General features: G+C 38.1%; 1 protein-coding gene across 1 annotated transcript in view; it reads left to right on the top strand.

Annotated features, from left to right (window-relative positions):
* Positions 1-26,527, top strand: part of LOC135796337 (neuroligin-4, X-linked-like) — a 95,317-nt gene that overhangs the window by 61,391 nt on the left and 7,399 nt on the right. The window contains exons 3-7 of the mRNA XM_065308323.1: positions 8,332-8,484; positions 19,353-19,553; positions 21,316-21,550; positions 23,526-24,009; positions 24,562-24,841. Of these exons, the coding sequence (XP_065164395.1) occupies positions 8,332-8,484; positions 19,353-19,553; positions 21,316-21,550; positions 23,526-24,009; positions 24,562-24,841 (1,353 nt within the window). The remainder of the gene's footprint in view (positions 1-8,331; positions 8,485-19,352; positions 19,554-21,315; positions 21,551-23,525; positions 24,010-24,561; positions 24,842-26,527) is intronic.

The following is a 26,527-nucleotide window of genomic DNA, read 5'->3' as shown; positions in this document are numbered from 1 at the left end:
GTTTGGGTTGCTTCCTACAGTAGCTCCCCCTGTGCCGCCAGTGGAACACTGTTGATCGGTTTGTTGTTGTTGTTGCTGTTGTTGTTGTTGATGATTCAGGTTATTTCCACCATGGGGACTATTAGTGCAACTAGGGTTGCCGTGGTTGGCAGAGGAGGACCAACGTATAACGGTTGGTAGGTGCTGGGTGGCTTTCATCGTGGTGACCAGTGTGTTGAAAGGCAGGGGTGCGCGGAATTTTGTAACCAAACTTATAAACATGTTGAACTCGAGCAGAGTGCGCGTTCACCTTCAGATGTGATCGAGATTTGTCGAAAATAGGGGTAAAAAAGGCAGGAAAAATGTCAGTAGAGAATTTTTGAGAATCTAAATAACAATGATTGTGTTGGTAAAAATCTGGTTGCCATACCAACAAATCACAACACACTAAGATATAAAATGATATTTAAAATACGAACAAATGATAATTTCGAGACGTAATTGATGTGCTGTGCTCTTTTTTTGGCGGGTTGAAACTAAGCGAATATTCATTTATTCCAGAATCCATTTTCTTCCTCGCTTCACCCCTTTTTTGACGTCGGGGTAAAATTAAATTTTTGCTAATCGCTTCGTTTTCGTCCCTGGAAACGGCGTGGAGTAATATATGGTTGTTGTTGCACTCATGCTCGCTTTGCCCTCGCCAAAGCGGGCGTCGGATGCTTTTAGCGGTTTTTCTTTTTGGCTTTTTTAATCTTTTGGGTTTTTGCGTGTGAGCGCGCCCCGTACATTTGGCAAAACGCCCGCAATTTAGCGTCGAGCACAAATCCACAACTCTTCAACGCCGGAACGCTCCAATCCGACAATACCGCGAATCTTTCGAAAGCGGAAACTTTTCATTGGTGCATCACGCATTGAAGAGCTGTATGTTGCAATTCTTCAAATTGCGACTACAAAAATGGCAACGCGCGCTGAGTACTCGAAGGTATTTTAATAAAGGTGCAATTTGGCAAGCGCATTTAGCTCCGCCCGCTATTTTATCACTCGTATGAGATGTTATTACGTTTCGCTAGCGTCACACCTCGCGGCCACAAAAAACGACGAGCACATCAGGTGCTTTATGCATGTCGTTACATAATGGCCAATTTCATTAGCGCACGATTTGCCTCTCGCTCCGCTCCGGCGCGCAGTAATTACAAATTACATGCGAGGCAATAAGTCGCCAAGTTCAGCAAGTTTAGCAATAGAAAATGTAAAATGGAAAATTCCCACAAAGCGATTAAGAAGTCTTTTAACCACCGCCACAAAAAAGTACTAATGGCGACCTCAAATTGCCTTATAAATCATTTTTTACTCGCTTTACTTTCTTGCTGCTCGTTTTGCTACCGTTCGGCGTGATAAGAACGCGCTCGTTATTGCATATCGACTTTATAACGATCCTCAAGTGCTCTCTTGCTAGGCCCAAAGTAGAAAAAAGTACATATTATGTTGTTTTTAAATAAATATTTAATGACGTAATTTACATTATGTAATATTCTAACAGGGATATTGTTGGCTGTCATGAAACACTTATAATGTTCGCACATGATGCCAATGTGATAATGAACTCGGCTACAAAATGGCTGCCAACGTAATGCTAGAAAATTAATAGTGTTTGAGGTAAGCGCGGGGAGTAATAAAGATAAAACATCCAGTTTTACTATTTACATGTTATTAAATAATAATTGTTAATAACTAGTTTTCCCGCAACTTTGTCGCGATAAATTTTAATAAAAAGTTGTTTTAATTTTACTCAGTCAAATTATATAATTATTCCAATGATTGAGTTTTCATATCAACTTTTATCTCTTATTTTACACCCTACAAGGTGTATTCTTGCAATAAGAATTAGCCTATTACCTTCTCCTCTATATCTCTATAGAAATATGTAGCAAAATTAATTGATTAAAGATTTGCATTTATAATAATACTTAAGGTATTAAAAACATGTATATTTGGTAGCATACTTTAAAATAATATTCATAACATCAAATTACCGTTTTACTACTTAATGTTTTTTTCGTGTCTTTCCAAAGACTTTAAAAATAAATTTTCATATAAATTGCATTTCGGCCCTCCTTGAAATGAATTTTTATTGCCCACCAACTGGTCGTGGCTAGTTGCAAAGATTGTGAGATATGAACGCGCACAATGTGCGCATTCCGTCAGTTTCATGAAGCGTAGCATACAGCCGTCAGCATTCCGAATGAAATTACTTTAATAAATAATAACAACGATCTCATCTGCCTGCGTAATATCATGTTGTCATACCAAGTATTTAAAATGCTGAATGTATAATTTGATTTCAACTCCGCCAAACATTTGACTTTCTTTCCCGACGCTGAAAGTTCAATTGTGTTTTGAACGCTCGGTGGCGAATCTAAATGTACAAGATGCAAATGTGCAGCATCCGGAGGATTGTTAAATGAAAATGCAAAAACTGGAAAGTTGAGAAGCGTCCGGAGGCAAAATACAAGTAGAATGCGCTGATGCAAACATTTGTAAAGACGCATAATGTGGAATGTACAAAGTTTATTCGTTTTGATTCTTTAATAGTAAATTTGCTATAAGCACTCATATAATTATATATGCATTATTATATAAAAGGCTATAAACCATAAAAGCTTAATGGAAAGCTTTACAACTAAACAACTAAGTAGGCAAACATTTTTATGTATGCATGTTTGCCTATCAAACTAAAGTTATAACCTAACTAAAACACTATTAATGTGTTCAAGCTTTACTATCGTTTATAATCCTTTAAAGTCCTTGGAAACTTGCTTCTTTGCGTATTACAACACTTATGATGCTGTAGCAAGCACGTATCTCGTTTGGAAATTATTCCGCAAACCACAGAACCGCATTTCTCCCCATCTCTTTCTATCAGGTGAATATTCCACCCACCTGTAACAACAAGTTTCGATCCATCTTTACTAGTTCCAACTAGAGACTCGAGTGTCCTGTTGTCATTTGTGAAACTTCCGCTCTCTGTGCTTTTACGAGCCGTCGTTGAGTTTGCGTATATCTCATTGGAGAGTAATGAACCAATACCCAATTGGACTGTTTACATACATCACACGGTCGCACGGTTGCATCCTGACGCCCGCCACATTATAATTATATCCTGTTATCTGTTTGGGATTCTCTAGCAAACCGACCGCGAACGTAGGAGACAGGAAGTTTCATTATACGCAAAACATGCCAAAGCCATCGCTGATTTATGGCCGACGCGTTAAATTCCGACTTTACTGCTAGCGCCATCTATGAGTAACTAGCGCATAACCGCTAGGCTATAATGTCACCGATCGTAAATTTATCAAATCTTGTTTCATTGGTTTCGGGGGAGGGCAATTTGGCGACTGGTAACAAGAACATCGAGGTGGGTAACGAGTTGAGGACTTAATTGAGTGACGTTTCAGACCAGATAGCTGTGTCGCGCAACACCGTAAAAGGCGTCACTGGACGATTACATTTCGGAAGGCAGCCGGTTGCACAAGCCCACTTGTACGACGAAACGAATCTCGTTACGTTTAACGTTAAGGTCGTCGGTTTGGCAGATGCCACACTGCTTTGGCGAACGGGCGAGCTAATGGCGTCGAAGCGGTTTCGGTTTGGTTCGGACGTTCCGGCGGTCGTCCTTAATGTGCACCATCGAAATTCTTGCGCAATTGCATCAACCTTTCACTTGCAACTGGATTTAACACGATAAATGCTTGTTTCTAAGATTATTTTTTACTTTTTCTGATAAAAAAAATAAAATTATCTTTAGATGTGAAATTAATAAGGACAAAAAAGTGGCACACATTTCCGGCATATTTTTTGCTGGCTGCGTCTTGGTCGTCGTCGAATATGCAAATTTGATTTTCGATGTTCTCCAGCACATCCGGCCCGTGCTGGAAGCTTCCGGTATATTACGAACGGTATCTTCACATTCTCCACCGCCCCCCCGGAACTCTTGCAATGGTTTTTCGTCGTCGCGCACCGCAGCTTGCGTTTTTCCACATTTTTCCTGTTTGCATGCGCGCGTGAGGTTTCGAGTGCTGAATGAAAAACGCGGACAAGTCGGAAAGCTTTGATCCTGTCGCAAGGACGCTCCGAGGACGCTTGCGTATGCATGTATGCAAACGTGATGCGATTGCGGAATCATCCGCTCATGAAAGTTATGCAACCAGACGGGCGAGTATAGTGAGAAGAAGAAATCGAGCTGTTTTTTGAGCAGGATGTTCAATATCATCATTGATATTTATAAAAAGGAGTCAAACATGTCTAAATAAACTATTTTCTATATTAATTTTGTTGGATTTTGACGGTTTTGAAATAAATGTTAGTAAAAAACTAAAAATAACGGAAAAACGGTGAAACTGCACGAGATATCTTTGCCGCATGCGTTTGAGGGGAGAAAAGGGAGCAAAAAGCGTAAAAATCCGTGGCTTTGATAAAAATAAGTCGGCGTTAACATTGGCGCGGCATAAAACCAGGAAATCACGTTTCGCCACCGATGTGCCGGCAGTGTCGGGCATTCACCGATATTTGCCCAGATTTGCCAGAGGATTTCAATGGGAATCAGTTGCCGTGATACCGTGACGCCATCCAAACGTGTCATGTATTAACTTACACATAACTGAAATCTAAACCAGCGAAAAAGGCCAACATAGATAATATTTATACGAAAATTTTAAATTTTAATATAAATTTACATAAATTTGAAACAATTTAGTCTAATTTTAATTAATTTTGACTTAAATTACATGATTCAAGTAGATTTAGTAGCTTTTTGCATGTTCCATTAGTTTTGGCATCATTGTTGTACTTGTTTTGCACGCCGGTAGCAACACAAATAATAATAAATAAACCCAACGTAAGAAGTATTTTACACTGTGGACTCGTTTCGTGCGCGCAACAACGATAAAAAGCACTTTGTACAACTAGATATTCACGTTTGGATGTGAAATAAGAAAAAAAAACAAAGCAGCGCATAAAAAGCGGACAAAACAAAATGTCCGCCAGTGTTTCGTTTCGTCGGATTGGCGGATTGTGGATTTCGGTACGCGTGTGTGAAGTCGGTGTATAAGCACGCACTAGATTTATGCCTCTTTTCGTGCGTTTTTTGTTGTTTATAGCCGTCCACCTCGACCGAATCGCCCACACCTTCGTTAGTCGCTGTTTTCGTATGCGAATCGACGCCGAACGCGGAATTACGATTTCGGGGATTGCGGACAAAAGCCGCGCCATGCTTTTTTTATTGTTATTGGTCGATTGGGGTAAAAATTTGCATTTTTGCATTAATTTACAACCGCCGAATCTGACGCCAGAGAATTTCAGCACTCAAAAAGTTAAAAAATACTGTTTGCATCACAATAAATCTCAGGATTTATAATATTGGCAGTGTGAAGTATGTTGGGTTGCGTTTAGTGGTCGAAACGTGACTAAACATATGAAATTAAACCGGCCATGTTTGTTTTGGGACAAAATCCTAAAACCACAATGCGATTTTACGTTATAAAACACCAACAAAGTTGTTTGTTGCTAAATATACGTATCAATACTTTGGCGCGCTAATACCAAACACAATTAATTAATGTTTAAATATTTTTTAAGTGCTCACAGCCACCAATGCAGATATATAAATTGCAATTAACTATTATCCAATAGCGATGTTATGGCAGCCATGTTGACTGCGTGTTTGTCGAAATGCGAATTTAATTAATTACAATTAATTAGATTTTATGTGCGGGCATTATTTGCGTGCGCACTGGGCGACGCAATAAATTCGCAAAGATAGTAGTGGGACGATGTGTTGACCGTTCGTCGCGCGGACGCGCGCGCAATAATAAATTTAATGGCGTCGACGTGTATACTCGCAGGATGCAGGCGAGAGGATGCATCACGCATTAACGAAAAGGACAATAAACAGCAAACAGGAAAGTAAATTTAATTACTACAGGCTACACACGCGCAGCGACGAGAAATTATTCAACTTGCGTTTGCAAGTTTGTGAGTTTGTGATACATGATGCAAGGTTATGTCCGTACACCGAATTTAACGCCAACAATGCATTGTTTCATAGTTTCAAAGTTTAATAATCCTTAGATAAATTATTTACATCACATATTTTGATACATGTTTTTACCCGCAATTTGGTTACCGTAGTTTTTAGTAAAAATGAAATTAATTTATAATTTCTTGTTCAAGACCTTATTAATGGACTTTAGCGCCATCTAGGATTAAATTATTTAACAAAAACTGTATTTCAATCTCGGTACCAACTTTCTTCCTTTATTTAACATCCTTTGAGTCATAATTTTAGACCTTTTAATAGTTATTCTCCTATTTGAAGCGGAAACGAATTCAATAAATAATAGACCATGAAAATCTGTCCATCAGTTCGTGAATTATAAAAGTTGTAACTAATCCGATTTTATTTAATATATACCAATACATAAAATATGATCAAATATTTTTAAAATAAAAACTTTCTGGTGTGTAAACCACCATTTTGATTTTAATCGTGAATCAACGCTGAAAATTTACATCACTTCCACATATTGCTGGTATTGAATTGATGTTATATCCAGATTACAATCGCAATCGTCCTTTAATCATTTTTGTTTTGTATTTTATCTGTCAAATGAATCCACACGAAAACCACGCAATTTCTACGTGTGTATTACATTGTATCCAAGATACATCCATCTCGTCCGTGCGATGTGAATAATGTGAATTTGATTTCTCCGGCTTTAGCTGCGGATTCGACTTCGGTTTTGCAGTAAACAAAAAAAAAACGCGCTCGGCTTTTTAAAATGATCGATGATCATCTCTCTCGCTCGCGCGTGTGGGATATTTTTATCGCGTCGATTGGCGAATTACTCGAATGGAAGGGTGTCACTTCGATCAATCAACTTCGTCCCGGACTCACGCGTCCGAAATATCACCGAAAAACGTGCTAAATGAGGGAAAACAAGAACCAATTTGCGTACGAGTTTCGAGAATCAATTTTTCAACTCGCAAACGATACAAAAACTCCCAAACAGCTAAAAAAAAATTGAAAAAATTTAAATTTAAATTATGTAAAAGTTAGGTTAAGTTATTTCATTAAGTATATAAAACTTTGTCGATATGAAAATTAGCGTGGATAAAAAATATCGGAAATTTTTAATTAAAGCTAATGAAAGTCAAACAAAAAATCTAAATGCCTTTAATTTTCATTAATTAAACATTAATTTGTAAACTCTGGCCCAAATTACGACAGCACTAACTATCCTATTCTCTCTGCGCTTCCGGTTCGGGCATTCTTCGCGAACGAAAGAAGTTTTATTTGTTTACTGTAAAACTTTTCAGCTGTTTCGGCAAAACAAATGAAAATAAGTGAGGGCAATGGAGTAATGAGTAGATAAGTTTACAATGTCCTTCACAACAAAATTCCATTCAGTCGAGAAAAAAAAAAACGAAAAAAAAAGTTTAAGTTTTGTTAAAAGCTTGCATTCATTAGTGTTAGAGTTAGGTCGATTGAAAGTGCCGAAGACTGAATCCCAAGGATGCCAAAGGATGCATAAGAGCGAAAATGGAAGGGAAAACGACGCTTTGGCGGGGCGATAAAGATAAGGAAATAAGTTAACCCAGGGGAAGTAAGCGATGCGATTTGCGCGCCGGTCGCCAGAAAACGCGAAAGTTTTTAATCTAATTTAAGTTTGCAGTCTTCAGGTTTGAAACAAAATCAAAAAAGAATCGACAGAAAAATAAAAGATTCATCGATAAGAAACGAAGAAATAAATGGCAGTAATTTTAATTTAATATTCATATTGGTAGTGACATCTGTCGGCAAATTTTTAAATTAAAAATATACAACAAAACAACACAGCAGTGGAACAAAACTTAAATTGTAGTTAAAATTAATCAAGGACATATGTAACTGTGTTCTTGAAAACAGGATTATCTTCATTAGCATATTCATTTGAATTCAAACGATGAAAACCAAAGTTTGCAGTTGAAGGACGCAAGACACAAGATGTAAAGTCCACCCGCTGCTAACAACAACCCGAAAATTAATTCCGCCTATGAAGTTAGCCCGACCCTTTGTTCCACCCAGACGATTTCTTCTGCCCCACTATTCTAATCTTAAAGTCCTTGCGTCGGACCGCCAGGCCTCTAAGGAACCCTAAGAGGACATGATACGAGGACGTCCCACAGCGTCCAGTCAAGTTGCTAACTATTATTAGCCTGTGGGTCATTATCCTTAAGATTTCCACTCTACACAATTTGCTTTCAGTATATTCCACATATATAATGTTATTTATACGTGTGTATGTTTGGTTGCAGGCAATCGAGGCGTGGAGGCCCCCTACGCGGTGATAGCGTTCGTTCACGGCGAGAGTTTTGAGTGGGGCTCTGGAAACCCTTACGACGGGAGCGTCTTGGCCTCCTACGGGCACGTCATCGTTGTGACGCTTAATTTTCGCCTTGGTGTGCTGGGTAAGTTACTTAAACTTAAATCTAAATAAATACTGTTGCGCCATCTATCAGAAACTTGAGTTTACCTCGCAGCGTACGCTTTGTAATAGGCTTTGTCTGGAGAAACGCAAAGATAGGTTAAGTAACTTAGAAAGTAACTACTTTGTGCAACAATAGAGAGCGCTAATTGTATTCAACGCTGTTAAATACTGCTACTAACCAGATGAAAAGTTTAAAGTTAAAGTTGCGTCGAGTTAGGTTAAGTTGCAAGTGCAAGAACAACATAGAGTAAAATTTATGTTTTAAGTCGAGTTTGACGCTAATGCGAGATGATATCCAAACAAGTTTGATGAAATTAATCTACTTTACACATTGTTAGCTGTCGATAAACAGCACATATCGTTTTATTGTATTTTTTTTTTAATACAGTGCACTCATTCTCCATGCTAATATTTAGTTGCTTTCTGGCTAGTCTGCAATTCAAATTACTTACAAATTGCTGCAGTTAGTTAGCTGCCGTTTTTGCATTTTATTTTTGGTCCTGCTTTTTACATTTTTGCATTTCCGAAATGTTGTGCGCATAAAAGAGGAAAGTCCAAAAGACCAACACACCAAAAGCGTGTAAGAACAAATAGAAACAAAAAAGCATTGCTCACTGCTCGCGTACCCGCGTGGTAACTTGGAAATACGCAAAATGAACGCGCAAAAAAAACGCCGAACCAAATGGCACAAAAAGCGTCGAAAGGCAATTAACTCCACCGGCCTCATCCATAGGCACGTCTGACCGGATCGTGAGCATTTTAAAACGAAACGAACTCTTTGTGAATTCAAACCAAACAGGCGTGGCGTGCAATGAGGGGGGTAGGCAACCAAACGATCACTAAGGCTCAAATTCACTAGCGAATAGCTCCGCAAACTCCATGTTGAAAGTTAAACAGAGAATTCTTTTAATTTTCACACAAAAAACGCAATAAATGTTAGGATTAATTAAAGTTTAAAGCTATTCAAAACGTTTTTATATTCAATCCAAAGTTAGAATTCAAATTAAAACCAAAATTTAATGGCACAATTATGAATGATATAGAATTATCAGTAATTTTACTTAATTGTATACAATTAGTCGTGTCCCACAATTTCGAGGACACAGTAATTAAATAATTTCGCAAATTGTTCATCTCTGCTTCATTTCATAAAGGTACAAATATTAAATATAGAAATAAGGACAAAGATATTCGCTGTGAGAGAAACAAAGATGGTGTAGGCAGTTTGCGAATTGGGTTGAATCCAATTTTCGGCGATAACTGGTGGGTCTTTTAATTGCCGTCGTGCGCAATTAGAAAAATGACGAGATATTTCACTAACCGGGTCACAAGCCCGAAATGCGAATGCAGGAGAGAAGGAAACCGAAAGAACTCGAGCAGCCAGTGGAAGAGGTGGAGAAGTGTCGCTGGTAAGTCGGATTAAACCCAAAGGAAACGAATTAAGAAGACGAAAGGAGCTAAAAGGCCGAAAAAGAGTTTAGGGCGTTAATCCGCCATCAAAAGAAAGCACGACTATAAAAGTTATACGAGTACGCAAAAGTGTAAGGGGTGTAAGGAGTTTAGCGTCATCATCATCATCATCATCGTCATCCTAGCGCAGCGTCAACTATCAGTTCATTAAGCGCGCGTGTTCAATTAGTTAAGAATTATGTGCTATTAGCAGTTTAATTAACATTTAGATAAGTTAAAGTATGTCAATGCAGTTACAGTTATAAATCCAATTTGATTTTATAATCCTAAGATTAGAAAAACAGTCTGCAATAAATTTTATTCCGGTCATATTTTATTTCCATCGCAAGTTTGGCACCTTTTTTTAGTTATTTGTGCTGTGACCAGCAGGCCAGCGTCTTGCACGAGCAAACATTAGGCGGATGCACGAGTGCAGAATGCCATCTCTTCACATACGTGCATTCCGTTCTGGAAACTCTAGAGTGTCTAGAGTTTTCGGGGTCTTGAATTTTCGACTCGCATTCCACCTATTTCAGACGGTCTCGACTTGAGTTAGCTTCTCGCCGAGTTCTTTTTTGTTTTTCATTGTGCTTGGGTTTTAAAATAGAGAGGATGAAAGCACGATGTGTGAATTCGCTCAGCACTACATTTTCGAAAGAGGACACACTCAGAATAGCGAATATTTTAAATTTCAGGAAAATAATTATGTTTTAAAACATTTAAAAAAATATTTTATTCATTACTTTGGTCGTAATTGAATATAGTTTTTTGGGTAGTTTTAATTATTAGGAAACAAAATTAATGAAATCTTTATTTTGTTTATTTTTATCTAAATGTCTGCTGCTATAAATATTCCTAATTATATAGCAAATTGTAAAAATCCCTTTGAAGTTTTTTTTCTCCGGCAGAGTATTCGAGAATGTTTTGTATGCAAGTCCCGCACAGGAAGTTGTGCGACGAAAGCGCGAATAATTAACGACTTTCCGCGCGCTGCGCGAAATTAAGACAAATAATAAATCTAATCGTGAACAAGTTTTAATTAACTAACTATCATTCGTTCCACGAACGAATCCAGGCGTCTTACTTCCTCTTGGCTTTCTCTTCATACAGTTTCGCCAAAACGAGCCGAGAAACTTAACTAGCGCGCGAAAGAGTTAACGAGACTTTTCGCAAAGCAAAACTTTATGGAAAAAGTACCGGCGCAAAAAATCGACAACAACAAGCACCGGAAAAAATGTTTAAGAGAGTCGAGAGAAAACGGAACCAGCCGGAAGTAAGACTACGGAAAATACACAGACACAAAACATTTTCAGTCCTCAATCCTCAAAAGACGATAATGCAAATTTAGACTTAAAAAAATCATAAAAACCTTAATGAACAAACAAACAGAAACACTGAGAGTAGTAAAGAACATTTAAAAAATAATGAAGGGTGGATTATAACCGGATGTCGTTCCGTAGTTATGCAAAGTTGAGTAATAAGTAATGCGAAATTTGTGTGAATCGTCGTTAAAACAGCAAAAGCTGAAAAATTATAAAGTTGTTAAAAGTAACGACAAAATAAATACGGCAAACAAAGCAATACGTCTAGCAACTGTTTCTGTTTGCGTAACCGGAAGATAAATGAGTGGAATTATGATTAATCTCAATTTATGTAACAAACTTTTCAGCCTGACAAGGAATTAGAATCACAGAAATAGCATTGCGAGAGTAAATAAAATAATCAAATAAATATAGTAGGCCCGTGACGGCCAGACTTTCGTCATTTTAGGAAACATGAAAATGTTTCTATGTGTGTACCCAACACACATACATGTCACATATGGGGTAGTGTAGTAAGATGAGGTAGTTTATGATAAAGAAGTAGATTCATTCACATATTCTTAACATTTATTGTTTTATAAATTATAAATTTATGCCTAACATTTCCAGCGCGAAATGAGATAAAGTGAACGTGTGTTGATAAAATCCGCTGCGATGGTCAATGTTTACAAAATATTGCAACAACGATATGATCGCGGGAATATTTTTAGTGATAACGGACATTCTAGCGACATCTCGTAAAGATTTTAAGAGATCAGTTTGAAATCGTCTGCTAATGTTATTGATTCGGGCATTTGATATGTGATCGTTCATAGAATTGAATGGCGAAGTAACCGTGTACCTGTAACCGCTCGCAAGGACACCGACTTGAATCCAAGCCCCTAACCCTTCCAAAAGTGCCCTAGAAAGCACGTCAAAGGTAGCCATTTTTGCCCCAAAAATTTCATTATAGGGTCGAACTTACTTTCTTAAAATATTTTCAGTCGAACAACAGAGTCGGACTTTTTTCTTTAATTTTTCCCGCTTAAGCGTTGAGATTAAATTGCGATTATCCGAGAACTATAAGGGCTACAGAAGAAAGGACTTCATATTCTTGATCCTTAAAAAACTCTCTACAAGATAGCACCTTTCTTAAAAAACGAATAAAAATGCATAAAAAATTTAACGAAAAGATTTTGTTATAAAAAGGCAAAAGATTTCTCTTTTTATGTTCGAAATTAAAAGTTGGAATTTTTAAATTCTGTTTTCGGATTCGGATAATTAATTTAGTGCTATATCGATTATTTTAGTAACTTTTTTGGCCAGCATTTACCGTTTAGGCCCATTTGCAATTTTAATTTAAAAAATGTATGTACCTAATTTGAATGGCGACAAAACCAGACTTGTTTAAGGTTATTATTATCAAAAAGCTTTATTTTAGAACAAAATTTTATTAAGATAAAATATGTAGAATCACATGTTCTTCCATATTTGGTAATAAAAAGTGGTAATTTCCGATTTTAATTTTTTGCTTAGGAAAACGACTAAACCAGTTTTTCGCACTTATCTTGAAAATCATTAGAGATAAAGAAAAACGGGTTTCATATTCGTATGGAGAATTAAATTTTACATTATATAACATGTTAAAATTTACAGTTATAAACACTTATGTAATAATTAAAAATGGTCAATAACGTAAAAACTAATTAAGATAGCGTAATCAAATCTGGATTAATGGATTCCTGTCATGGTTTTTCATTTGTTTGGAAAGTTTGGGGAAAATTGGAGAGGTAGTTTTATTTGATCAGTTTTAAATTTACCACCTATTTTCCGAAATAATGATGTTATCGGAAAACTGACTTGATAGCTTTCATCCCCTTTGAAAATTCAACCGATTAGCGTTTTCCATTTTCTTCTAGCTTAAAAAAAATTTTTTTTAGTCCAAAAAGAGTCAAGTGTAACCTCTTGATAATTTTGAGACGTCTTTTGTCAACTATGGAAAATGGAAACACTAAATCTGCCATTTTATAGATCCATATCACGGTAAAATCGCAGCGGAAATTTTTTAGGCACATGTTCCTATATTTCAAATTTTTTAAATGTTACCTTAACTATAATTTGATGCTGAATATAAGGATGTTTTTGATTTTTGTTTATCTATATTAGTTCCTGAGATAATTGATTCTTAAATCTCGATGGGAGTGCACATTTCACTGAATGAAATTTACTGGAAAATTCCTTTGTGCTACTCGGTGAAAGTTTTTTTTAAATTGTATTATTAAGAGCCCCTTTACACAACGAGGTAGTTCTCAATATTTAATTACACAACTCTTTTAAATGTCAGGCGCCTCCGCCAATTTTTTTCATAATTAATCACTGTTATTAAATTTAAAAAATACGAGTAGTTCATTGATCCATAAACAGCATAACATATTTTTTATACTTTCTGTCATTCAGTACATTCACTCACACATCCCAACCATGAACGATTCAATAAACAAATAGTCGTATTCAAATTATACTTTTAAGGTCATTCCGAGATGTCGCTAAGATGTCCTTTTCGACTAAAAATCTTCTCGTGTTTTTATCATATTGTTGTTGTAAAGTGTTGTAAACACACACATTGGTTATCGCAGTAGCGCATTTTATCAATTTACATTGACTTTATCTTATTTTACGCTTAAAATTAAATCATAAAAGTAAAACATATTTAAATAAATCATCTCGTTTTATGATTAATTAACAGATATTATGTAGTTTACGTTCCGGTTTTAATGCAAATAATATAATATAAGTTAAAGTGCAATTTCAACGCCTAAACAAAAATTCTTCTATAATATGTTACTTAATATTTAAATATAGGCAATGTATCCTTTGGCAGGATAAAGGTGTGCATGTCGGATAATTGCCGCACGTCGTGTGTGCTTAAAATATTAGAAAGCGAGCCGCTGAGAAGTCATCCCTGCAGTGCTGGGCTTCCCAGGTTCGCTCTCGAATTAAGTCTGTTAATGTAATTTATGCCACGTTTAATTGGATAAGAGCGGAAAGGAGCGGATAATGCCTGACGGCAAGCCGGAACAAAGTATTATATGCCTGTCTACCCAATCTTCTAAACTTATTTCAACCAAAAAAAGAAGAAAACCCAAAAAATGAAAAATCATTTACTCAAATAAAAACAGAATGATTTACTTTATAGATACGCATTTAATTTATTCGTAGATATCTAACAAAACAATTTAATTAATTGCAATTTTGCAATAAATGAAACGTATTAATAAAGTGTAATAAACGATCCGCTGCAGTGCGTCGCAGCAGAGTAGGCTAATTGAACGTTTCGGCGCTCGCCGATAAGTTTTAGTAATTAATAACTTAATTACCGTATTCGGCGCACGCACGTTCCCGGCCAATGCGCGTGTAATGAAATGGCCGGCGAGGCGAAAGCGTTCGAGAGGACGGGAGATAACGCATTGTAAGGACGAGAGGCAATGCGGAGGGCGGCACGTCGGGTAAATAATGAAAATCCAACTAATGAAGCATTCAACGGCGAGGACGGACAATTAAAATCAACTCGCGCTCACACCACAGTTGCGTCCGCGCCTATATCGCTGATACGAGTGCTCGGCCACTGATTACATGCATGATGTGCGAACGTTCAAAGCCGTTTGGAGCGTTTATACGTTTTGACGGATCAACAATGAAAGGATATTCATGATTAATTAATTATAATTTTTTAGACACCAATGATTTACAGAATCTGTAATTAATACGTGTTATAAGTACTGCAGTAATTTATTTATAATTTATTTCTTGGATCCCTAATTTTACACCTTTAAAATTATATTTTTACATCAAAAAGTAACCTATGTTATTATACTTAGCCAAAGATATCTCTATACCAGAATTAATATAAATTGATTGAGTGGTTTTGACGTGAAAGTGTCACAAACATACAAAATCACATTTGCACTTATAAAATTAGTTGTGAAGGTAGATTAATGAGGAAAAATTAATTCCCTAAAATAAAAACGTATAAAACAAAATTCTAAAAGTTTTAAATTGCAGTTTTTGAATAAAATAACGTTATCCTGGACTTGACGTATGTGATTATGACCTATAATTAAAAAAATAAATCCTCGATAAATCTGCGACCCCTTTACAATGAAAAACTAATTTAAAAAGCATTCAACTGAAATTTAATTTAAAATTTATACAAAAACGTGCATTAGTTTACAAAATCTAATATTTAATCAACAATATATGGTAAAATTCTTATATGATTTAATAGCGTTTGTGTTCGTGATACTTTATTTCCTTTTTCTAAACTCATTTTACCTTTGCGAGTGTGTAGAAGTTTGATAACGAACTTATTTGTTGATTTCGGGCGCGCCCTGAAAGTTCCTATAGGAAACGTCGAAATGTAGAAACGTGGAAAGTTAATTGTGTTATTGTTCCCTCATATCTTCATCCAGGACGCGTAGTCTAAGTCAAGATATAACATTATTAGTTTCAAACATCGCCAGCAGACTTCTGTTTCAGCGTGAGCGTCGAGAGTAGAAAGTAGAAAAGTTTGTGCCAAGTTTAATGTCTTGTTTGCGAATGCCGGACATATGTAAGTGCTAATAAGGAGTTATGAAACGCCGGAGTTTACTTCCCAAAAAAATATTAATCTAATATGTACCAATAAAAACTAGCAATTTATTGCTTAGTTTTAATTTGAAGTTAATGCGCATGCGTACATGAATTTTCAACATTTAAAAGTTGAGTATAATTGCATTTATCGCACGTGAACATGCCGCCAAACTACAAACATCTTCTCAGTACTTCTTGTGCTTGTGTTTATCGCATTCGCTCCTTTTGTTCGCCCGTTGCAGGATAACAGTTATAGTCATAAATAGTCACCCATCCGCATACACCCGTATGTTTGTTTCTATGAGTCTCCAAAGGTGGAAGCACCTACCACTCCGCTTGCGTTCACAGCGCACGTAATTAAACAAAGCGCAATAATTCTAAAATTAAGTTATGAATAATTATTAAGCGCGCGACGCGCGTGCTGCTGACATTCTTGCGTCCTCGTGCTTACAATTTAATATTTGTGTGTGGGTGGGAAGCGTACAAATGCAGGAACGCAGAAACTTTTGTTGTCACGGTATCATTCTTCTCCAGCGTGCGAGAATACGAGTTGTAAACTGAGAGTCGAAAGTCGAGAGTTGCAAGAGTTGCGAATTACAAGTTACAATTTGTTGGCGATAAACATTCGCGACACAAGCGGGGATGTAAACTAACACATTATCAGGTCTCATGTGGGTAGGCAACCAAGAGTACAATTTGTATAACTACAGCGATAAATAAATATTTAAAATCAGGTTGTTTAAGCGCAGAGTAGGGATTTTGGTAACTAGTTATTCTAGGTAAAATCTGTGCGCTACCACGCATGCGCAAAGTAAACAAGTTATATTCATGCATTGTTCAGTGCACAATCTAAAATGAAAACGTAAACTCCCGACACTCTGGATAATACTCTAATACTCTTCGCGCCGGACGACGACACAATTACCATTCATTCGCCATCCTGCCGAGCGCTATCCCGATGTTGTCCTAGTGCCCCATCATTGTGCCGGCGATATACTCATACACGCGCGCATTAAACGTGCGCGTATGCAACATGCATATCTCGTTGCGTCGCGCGGTCGGACATCGCAGATATGCGGAAAAGTGCGCTCGACGTAATCCGAAAATTCCCAGGCTGCAGGAGAGCTTGCAGGCGTGTGCAGGCCTGCAGGATCACGGGAGCGCGCCGGGAGCCGGGACTCATGGGAGGCGTGCGCGCGATCGCTGTGTGTGACTGCCACAATGCGAAGACGAAATTTGCATTATTTTAACGCGCGCGTCGGCGGTATGTTAAATATGCAAATTTTCTATTTTCAGATATCACGCATGGACTCAACGGACACCATGTCACCATGTGTGTGTGGTGATAATCTTTGTGGGCACAAAATGCTCGATAATAAAGGAAATTTTAATCATTTTTAGACAAAACATGCGGCGATCTACGTCATCCTTAAAAATATCACATAACCTAACTTTTTGAACAATGAATACAGATGAATACAAGTTAAAACCATAAAAATTTCCAACTTGGTAATTGAAACGAGAAAATTTAAATTCCAGCACGTTTCGCCGTTAACAAATGTTAAAAATGTAAAAAAATTAAGAATCAGTTTTATACCATTGCACCAACGGTGCTGAAACCGGAGAAAAGTTTAATGAAGCTGTGACACCTCAATATTCACGCCGATATTATTTTTTTCCACCGTCTTCGTGCTTAATTCATTTCACTTTACCGCTGCTTCTTCCATGCGCTACGCGAATGTTGAAAATGTCGAAAATGTAAATTTATTCAATATCGCGTAGACTTTTAACATTTACAACTTTTTTTTCTTTTCCCTGTACACGTTTTACGTGTTATTCCAGGTTTTCCCCTGAAGATTTTCCTTATAAGCTTTAAGGAATTTAGATTTTTTCCTGTCGCGTTCGACGCGCGAAGATTATCAGATCCTTGATAAGGATGCGAATGTGACGTGAATTTTATTTGCTGATTACACCCGTAGTGGGCAACCGGTGCGCGCTCGGTTTAGTTTACTGCCGTCGATGGCACGATTTTATTTCTTTGTTTCGTTGTAGGCAGGACGAGCGATGAGATTTATTTATTCCGAACATGACTTACAATCACTGACGCCAGCAGCGGCGATAAAGTTTTCTTGTTGTCCGCGTTGTTCGCTCGTTTTTTGATTAGTTTCCTAGGACCTAGTTACGAGTTTCGAGGGACGAACTAAAAAAAATAATCTCAGGACGTCGTATTACGGCTGGTTTTCACACGAACGTATTCAGGATGCAGCAAAAAAAAACTTTTTAAACTTTTCGTTGACGCTGTGATTTTCAATTGAATACCTACTTGTTTTTTATAATAAAAAAACATTCTATCCGGATTACAGGTTATGTTATACTCAATAATGGATTTATTGTAGGCAACCAACCGTGCAGAAATGTAGTTATTGTGTGGGAATAATAAAATGTGTTTTTCCATTGAATTTAATGTATCATTCTCTGTTTTTTTTGCTTTGTTTCTGTGTTGTACGTTTGATAACACTTTTCAATTATTCATGTATACTCGTTAAACAATATTTTTCACAACTTTGTGTGTGTTTCAATTCGTTTTTCGTCGTAGTTATTGCAGTTATTGCAGCATTACAGTTTCAAGCGCGTTGTCTGCTTCCATCAGTGTCGATATAAACCGAGCGCAGTAAAATTCCACAGAAACGCAAATACGCCAATTATGCACCATAATTCTTTACAATATTCCAACGCGTCTAGAAACACTCTGCCATGAAAATATTACATAATACTAAAAATATTTATATTCGCTATGCTGAAATGAATATTTGGTTGCCTATTTATCGTAATGATTGTGTATAAAAATTATAACCCTACTTTTTGTGAAACATAGTGTATGTTGACACAGATAGTTGAAATGCAGAGCAAAGCGGGGGACGCGATACGTGCGAACGCATTTTCAACGGGTGCAAGCTCCCCACTTTTTCCGCGCCACATTTTTTGCTCCCCTTTGGCGGAAAACGCCGCCAGCATAATAAATAACCGGCAAACAACGTGCAGCGCAACGCGAGTTTTAAAAAACTTCAGGTCCTAAACCAAAAAATTCGCGCGGCCTAAAAACTGAAAAAATGAAAGCATCAGAAACCAATGCGCGGATGTAAAAAACAAAATAAAAATGAAAATGTGAGCGCACATTTCGAAAATGGCGGTCGCTGGAATAACAAGTGAGATGTGAAATGTTGCAATACGAGCCTACTCTCGCTCTACTCTGTAGCAACACAGTCTAGTTACGATGGCGCCGGCACACGCCTTGCCGATATGGTAATATTTATGCTTCGTTACGCCACTTCCGCTGGCGGCCATGACACATAACTTCGCATTACGCCCGCAGGCAAACAGGCGCAAGTTATTTGATTCATAAAACAGATTTTTAATTTCACCGAAAGTGCGAAATTAAATTGATCAACGTCATTTCTTCTTTTTGCAGGTTTTCTAAGGACGAAACCATCGAGTGATCGCAGTGACGACTCCGGTGGAAATCTTGGCATCAAAGACGTGACATTTGCCCTTCGCTGGATCAAGAACAACATTGGAGCATTCGGTGGAGACCCTACACGGGTTACAATCGTCGGGCACGACACCGGAGCTGCCCTTGTCAATCTTCTTTTCGTGTCACCATCATCAAAAGGTAAAAAAACGCTTAAAAATAAACTTCGTTGATTTTATTAAACTTTCCATCCTTATTATCAATACTATAGTATTGTTAGGAGATAAGTTGACGATATTTATTATTAATAACATATTTGTGATTTCCGGTGAGTTTTCCACGAATCAATTTCAATCACTTCCGTCACTGTCTGCGTGCTGCGGTGGCGCGTGAGACCATAAATAATAAACAATCGAAGCGGTTCGTAAGTCCATAATCGTGTTATGGAAACCTCGGCGGAAACTTTTTATGACTTATTGATATCGGCGTATTCCGGATTTGTGTTTATTTATATTTATTTCCCACCGAGCCACGACGTGGAAGTGGATGTGGCAGAAACGCCGTTTTTCGCAAAAATACGGAAGCAATGCTCAGATCTCAGATTCGTCCACTTTTTGGCGTGCTTTTTACGCCGATCTGCTGATATCTCGTGTTGCTGTAACGCGCAAATCCGCCGACGGAATTGAAAGATATTCGACGCACCGAAAATACAGTTATAAACGTCAGTAACGTGCGAGGCGTAAGAAATTCGCAAAACCTTTTCAGTGAACCTCGGAAATATTTTCGTCGATTCAGCTTGATTCGATGGATGGATTCCATTAACTATTCAACAAAAAAAATGATACTCGCAAAATGGCTTCTATTAAAACTAAATTATGACCGGAAGATGTCAGCACTTTTGCTCACATTAGTTTTGTAGTTTTTTACTTGCAATTTTTGTTGAATAACGTCGAAATTTCACATTATTCAAGCGTCCTTTGTGCCACAAACTAAGCCATGACTAGGACGAAATGTGTGGACCAACGCGACGATGAAATATGAACTTGTTGATTCGATTTATTTTAACGGCGACCGCGCGCACGTGAGTCGTAAATAATGCGGGATCCGCTTTTGGACATCCGACACGCTGGTGTCAAAAAAGTGCCCAATTTGTTTGTTTTTCTATTTATGTTTATCCATATTGAAATAAGCCATGCACACATAAATCATGTAACGATAGTATCACGCAGATAGTTTGTTTCCATCTAGTGTAAAGTTCCGAATGATAAATATCTACAACATCATTTATAAAACATGTTCACTTCGGAGTGAAATAATTCGATTCCAAGCTAACTTTTCGTAATAAAATAAAGTTTAACTCATTACAAATGAGATTCTAACCTCCAATCCTATCGGCGCTGTGTCTAACTGTAGAACTTTACAACTATTATTGCAAAACCCACCACTCAGCGCGCAACTAGAAAGTAGGCGAAATAATTTGCATCCACTTACCGCCCGCATCTCTACCAAACTTCAACCATCTCGGTCACTACGACCGCCCTGATAGCACTCTCCCCGAAAAGGTGATATCCGTTTCGGCGACCGCATTCGGACACTATAAATGCGTTCGAAGCAATTACATTCCTGCGGCGGCTGCGACAGTCCCGGGCATCGGTTACGTGATGTCTGGGTTGCCTAACGCTGTCTCACAACGACCGCTACCAGTTGCCTCATTCGTTCACGACGCGCGTTCGGACAACTTGAACTTAATGTTGTTGCCGCCCTCGGGGGAACGCGGAATGTCGAGAAATGTTAGAAAATGCAGAGAATTCCGCCGGAATTTCGGAGTCACATCATCCGGCAGAGGAAATTGCGGTGGCGATACTGTCTATTTGCGAGTACACTTACGGCTATACATTTTGAGGTTATTTTCAACTGGAACTCCTGCAAATATATAATGATTTATATAAATTTTCGCTTACAGGTCTTTTTCGGCGAGTTGTACTTCTGAGCGGAACAGCGCTGAGTCCTTGGGCGACGATGCACAATCCGGACGCTTTGCGGCAAACCGTCGGCGAGCAAACTGGTTGTTTGGCTCCAGTAGTTGCCACCCCCACACCGGGAACTGCCAGCTCAGATACAGAACAACCTAAGGACGCCAAGCTGGACGCTGCACAAACAGAAAATAACAAAGACATCGCATCCTGTCTACGGTCTAGGTAACTATCACGTTTTTCACGTATTTTTACGTAGTCTGATTAAATTGAGGTTAGGATTCGTTTCCGCAAGTTGCAACATACTATATACATATAGATATCGATAGTTTTTAGTTTACACTCTTTGTCTCCGGGTGATAAATTAACTTTACAAGTTGAAAGTTAAGACACTTGGACGTCACGTCCGCTCTCTTCTTTCTTCCGCCACGACTTGTGCCGGCGTCGGAAAGGGGCAGCTCGTAATTTACTCGCGTTATCGACACTTTTACGGCACGTACACGTTCGGTCTCAGTTGGTCGCGTTTTCCTTGCTTTTCAAACGCTTCCGCTGTGTTTTGTTGCTTGTTCTTCTTGTGTTTTTTATTGTTTTCTGTGTGCGGCTGTCGTCGGCGGTGTTTGTATCCGGTCGCAGCTCGAAAGCGCGCAGTTTATTGCACAGAGGAACGTATGAAAGTGGCAAGTTACTTATATTACACTTATATCGCACTTATATGTGCGTTATTATCGGCGGGCGCGAAGAGAGAATATAACACACATACGATAATGCTTCGTGGCGCGTGTTCCAACTCACGTTTGGTGTGCTTTTACGCCGCGCGCGCCTCCATTATTATCGCGACATAATGACGTTATCCCGCTGCGCGCAACGTAAGTGCAATAGCGAGATTAAATTCCATTCCATTTCTTGCAATTCGTGCGATTTTTCCTCCTCCAACTGCTTTCTTAAAAGTACCTACTAAAACAGCGGAATTAAATTCATCACAGCTTAGACATATGTTAGTCCATCTAAAATGCACTCTTCTTATTTAAACATTCGTAAATTCTTACTTAGTACATAATTAATTGAAGATTCTTCCGAATGAAGTAAAGTTTGCAAGTCAAACATAAAATTACATCTGAATGTTCTTGGTTATGTTGCACAACCTGATGCACATTGAGTTGCCTAGCGCAATGATGATAATTCATGTCTTGTTTGAGTTTGCCGACTTTCCGCACCCAAAGATACGCGCACGCAACTGCCATTATTACGACTTCCTGCCTCGGTTTAACGATTCCGTGTCGCAAAGATAAATAACTAACTACGCGTTAACTGCATATCCAATAATCGCTAAACTTTAACTAGTTAACACGCCAACTAAACGTACGCCATCTCACGAGAAAAATATACAATTATAGTTTTGTGTTTATATTTTGTATTTTTTATTGATAAACAATGACGATTTGGAATATGTAATAGATTTTATAAATGGCAACAATGAACGTTCATGCAGGACAATACAAACCAATTGCCTCATGTTTTTTCTCTTTAATCCATTTGCATTTAGTACTTTGCATTTTTAATTTCACGCAATAATCCCATTCATATACCACATCAGATATGTGGTTATAGTTATGTACGCCCATTGCAAGCAAATGTTTAAATTTATGTCGCGCTACAACTACAAATTTGTAGTATTATTCTAATGCGAAACCCGATGCATGCAAAGTACAAAATGGCCGCCATTACAAGTAACAACGACGAAAATTGCACAAATGGAAATTTTGTAGGATCGTATAATGCAAGCAATCGCAAAAAACTCAAAGGTTCTCATCGAGTGCACACGCACTAATTGTTCAATTTTTTTCATATTCGTTGCACGTAGAGATTGTGCTTGGAGCGCGACTGCAATCAAGCACTGACTTCATCGTTCATCGGGTTGGGTTGCACTTTGCAATGTTTGCATTCGAATTAACCCATTTATTTTTCCGCACGCGCGCTACCCGACTACCCGCGATTGAATCGAAGTCGGAATTGAAGGATTGAATAATCGAAGCACGTCGCCTGCATGCAGAACACCACACTGACATTCTAATTAACGAGCGCTACATGTGAACACTGCGGAACCATGATTACTCAAGCGTAGATTGCATCAAACCCGCCAAAAAGATACAATTTTTAACTACTTTAAATTTTATTGTTTTTTTTTTTTTTTCTATTACAGACCACTACAAGCACTTTTAGATGTGCGGTTAGAGACAGTTCGTTTTATGCCAAGAATAGCCCCCTCGTTACCGGTAGACTCCGAAACACCAGATCCGGCTTTTGCGATGGAACACGCCAGCGACAATTTCATCACCTGCGAAGTACTGCTGGGCACGTCGACGACGGAGAGCTACAATGATTTCAACGCTAACGACATCCAGTATGGCTTCGAAGAAGACCAACGCAACCGTGTGCTACGGACTTATATTCGCAACGCGTACATTTATCACCTGAACGAAATTTTCTCAGCCGTACGCAACGAGTACACCGACTGGGACAAGCCCATTCAGCATCCCATCAACATCCGCGATTCTACAATGGAGGCCCTCAGTGATGGTCATACAGTGTCACCATTAATCAAAGTCGGCTATTTGCACGCACGGCGAGGTGCAAAACCTACTTTTCATTTTGGATATCAAACTAAGGATGGAGACTATCCACAAGTAAGTTATTTGTGTAAAAGTATTTTTTAACGAAAATAATACTTTTGCTAATTGAATGCGAACGAATTGAAGCTTTTATCTTCTGTCTGTTCGGTCCCAGACGGGAATTAAACGTTGTCTCAAGTAATCTAGAATAATCTAAATCAAATACGCCGTCAGTATTTAACTTGTGCGGGCGCTGGCGGCTTCTTTAAAGCGTCGATCGCGCACATTGATTGATTCAAATCGCGTGGATTATATTTTCTCGTCTGCGCTTTGAACCACGGCCACGACCCGAGAATCTTGTTTGCGAAAGATGAGGAGACCAAGCAAGACGACGTTGAAAAAACAAGGCTTATGTTCACGAACGACGTGTCCGCACGACTTGAAAGCGAGATGATCGTTTAATCAAAGTCAAAGCCGGGATTAAACCCTCATACTGCGGACGCACTGAGGAATTACAATGTAATCGATGTTTTAATTCAATTTAAATTCTTTTCCTAACTTGAATTCTTTGTTCCAATGTTTTTAACCCGATTCGAGAGTAATGTAAAATATATATTGTGTGTTTAGCGTTTGGGTAGTGTACGTGGTGAAGACTTGTCGTACATTTTCGGTGCCCCGCTGGTCGGTGGCATGCCGAACTTTCCGCAGAACTTCAGTCGGCAAGACATGGGCGTCGCGGAGGCGGTGCTCAATTTCTTCACCAACTTTGCGAAGAGCGGCGACCCCAACGCGCCCGGCATACAAAAGTCAGACATGCCTGATTATGGCACCACCAGGGAGAAAACTCGATATAAAGGGATCACCTGGGATCCATATGAAGTTGGCACACAGTATTATCTTAGCATAGGTAAGTACAAATTAATGCAGGCAAGTTATTCACATGCGCATAATGTTAATCTGAGCTTCAATATGTTTGTGACACTTTCACGCATTAACCACCCAACCAATTTTGATAAATTTAGGTACGGAGGTATTTTGGATCAGGGAAAATAAATAGGCCACTTTTTACCGCAATTATATAATTTGATGGTTGTTAAATAAGGGTTGAAAGTTGGTATGGAGATTCAATTATGGTTATAGTTGCATAATTCACACTAAGATGGCGCTAAAAAGAATTTTTAACAATTCTAGGTTCTTTAAAATCAAATTAAAAATTTTATTGACGAATTTGGCACATATTATATTTAAGAAACAAGAGAGCAATTAATTAGACTATTTTCCTTAATAAAGTCTACACAAACAAGGTCGCGGGCGCAAGTAATAATATTGAACTGTTGTTAATATAAACATAATTAAGTACGAAATTTAATATGGAAGTAATTACTCTTTCGCCTATGAAAAAGTAAATAATTAACACAAAATATGTCTCCATCCATTGTACTCGTACACTAATTATTCTGCTCTCGTGTCTGAAGCACAAACGAGCATTTAATAAGTGTTCAAGTGCACTAAAACTCGTGCCGCACTTTCCATGTAGCCATGCATAATTTTAAATTGAAGTGCATGCATGTTTTTCAATTTGTGGACGGCGTATACGGGGTACAAAACACGCCAACCACCGCAGAACGGAGTAGCTTCTATGCCGACGGCGGCGGCGGCGGCCGTAAAACTGTCCAGTGCCTCGTAATTATAATGCACTTTTGCGCATGACTTGGTCACCGTTTTTATCCTCCTGGTCCCTGCACACACACTTTTTCTATTTTTTTCCTGCATTACGCTAGTGTTAACTAGCTGCATTAACAGTCTTTATCATTAAACAAAGTAATAACAATTTTATTGCTGGAAAATACAAAAAATATGTTTATGTTAATTATATAAAGTAAATATTAAAAGATTATTGGTTTTTTCGACGTAAAAGAAGGGTAGTGATCAATTTAAATTTTAAATGAAACTGAAACAAGCGATTGCTATTATTCAGAGTGTGATGAGAGTGATGAGTAAACGTTGGTTGTGCAGGTGTATTTCGGAGGGCGCAAGAAGCAACTGTTTGAACGGCACAGCGCGGCGAACATCATTCGACAATTTAACTGTGCAAACATACCAAAAACCATTCGAAAAAGTACACATAATATATTCTTGTTTACACGCGTTACGCGTTACCATCAGCGTCATACCAATATAGTTATATTCTGCATACATCCAAAGCTTTCGCACACATTCATTACTTTCAAAATTTCGACAACGCAGAAAAAAACGCATAATAATTACACTCACAAATGAAAAACATCGCAAATTGATTTCTTCCATCATGTTTTTAACCTCTAACATCGTACATAACCTAAATGTCAGAGGAGAGAACGTTTTTTCACTTGTTTACTTCGTTTCGCAGGGCGTTTCTTTGGACTACGTTACGTTACATTAAAGTTCTTCCCTGCAGCTACCCACTGCTTTTTGCAGCTTTATTTTAAGATGTTGCGTGTTTTGTGTGGCATGTCGACATGTATATATGTGTGAGTGTGAGTTTAAAGTGTGTTTTGAACCGGAGTGGCGGTCGATTTAAGTCCTCCTCGAGCGCAGTAATTCGCGTGCACCT

This window comes from Atheta coriaria, unplaced genomic scaffold (assembly GCF_025399875.1).
Source record: "Atheta coriaria isolate IRGN ID8LTWV9N9 unplaced genomic scaffold, Caltech_Dcor_3.1 hic_scaffold_7_pilon, whole genome shotgun sequence".
NCBI lineage: Eukaryota > Metazoa > Arthropoda > Insecta > Coleoptera > Staphylinidae > Dalotia > Dalotia coriaria.
Note: the sequence above shows the minus strand (reverse complement) of the source record. Positions and strands in the feature narration are given on the sequence as shown.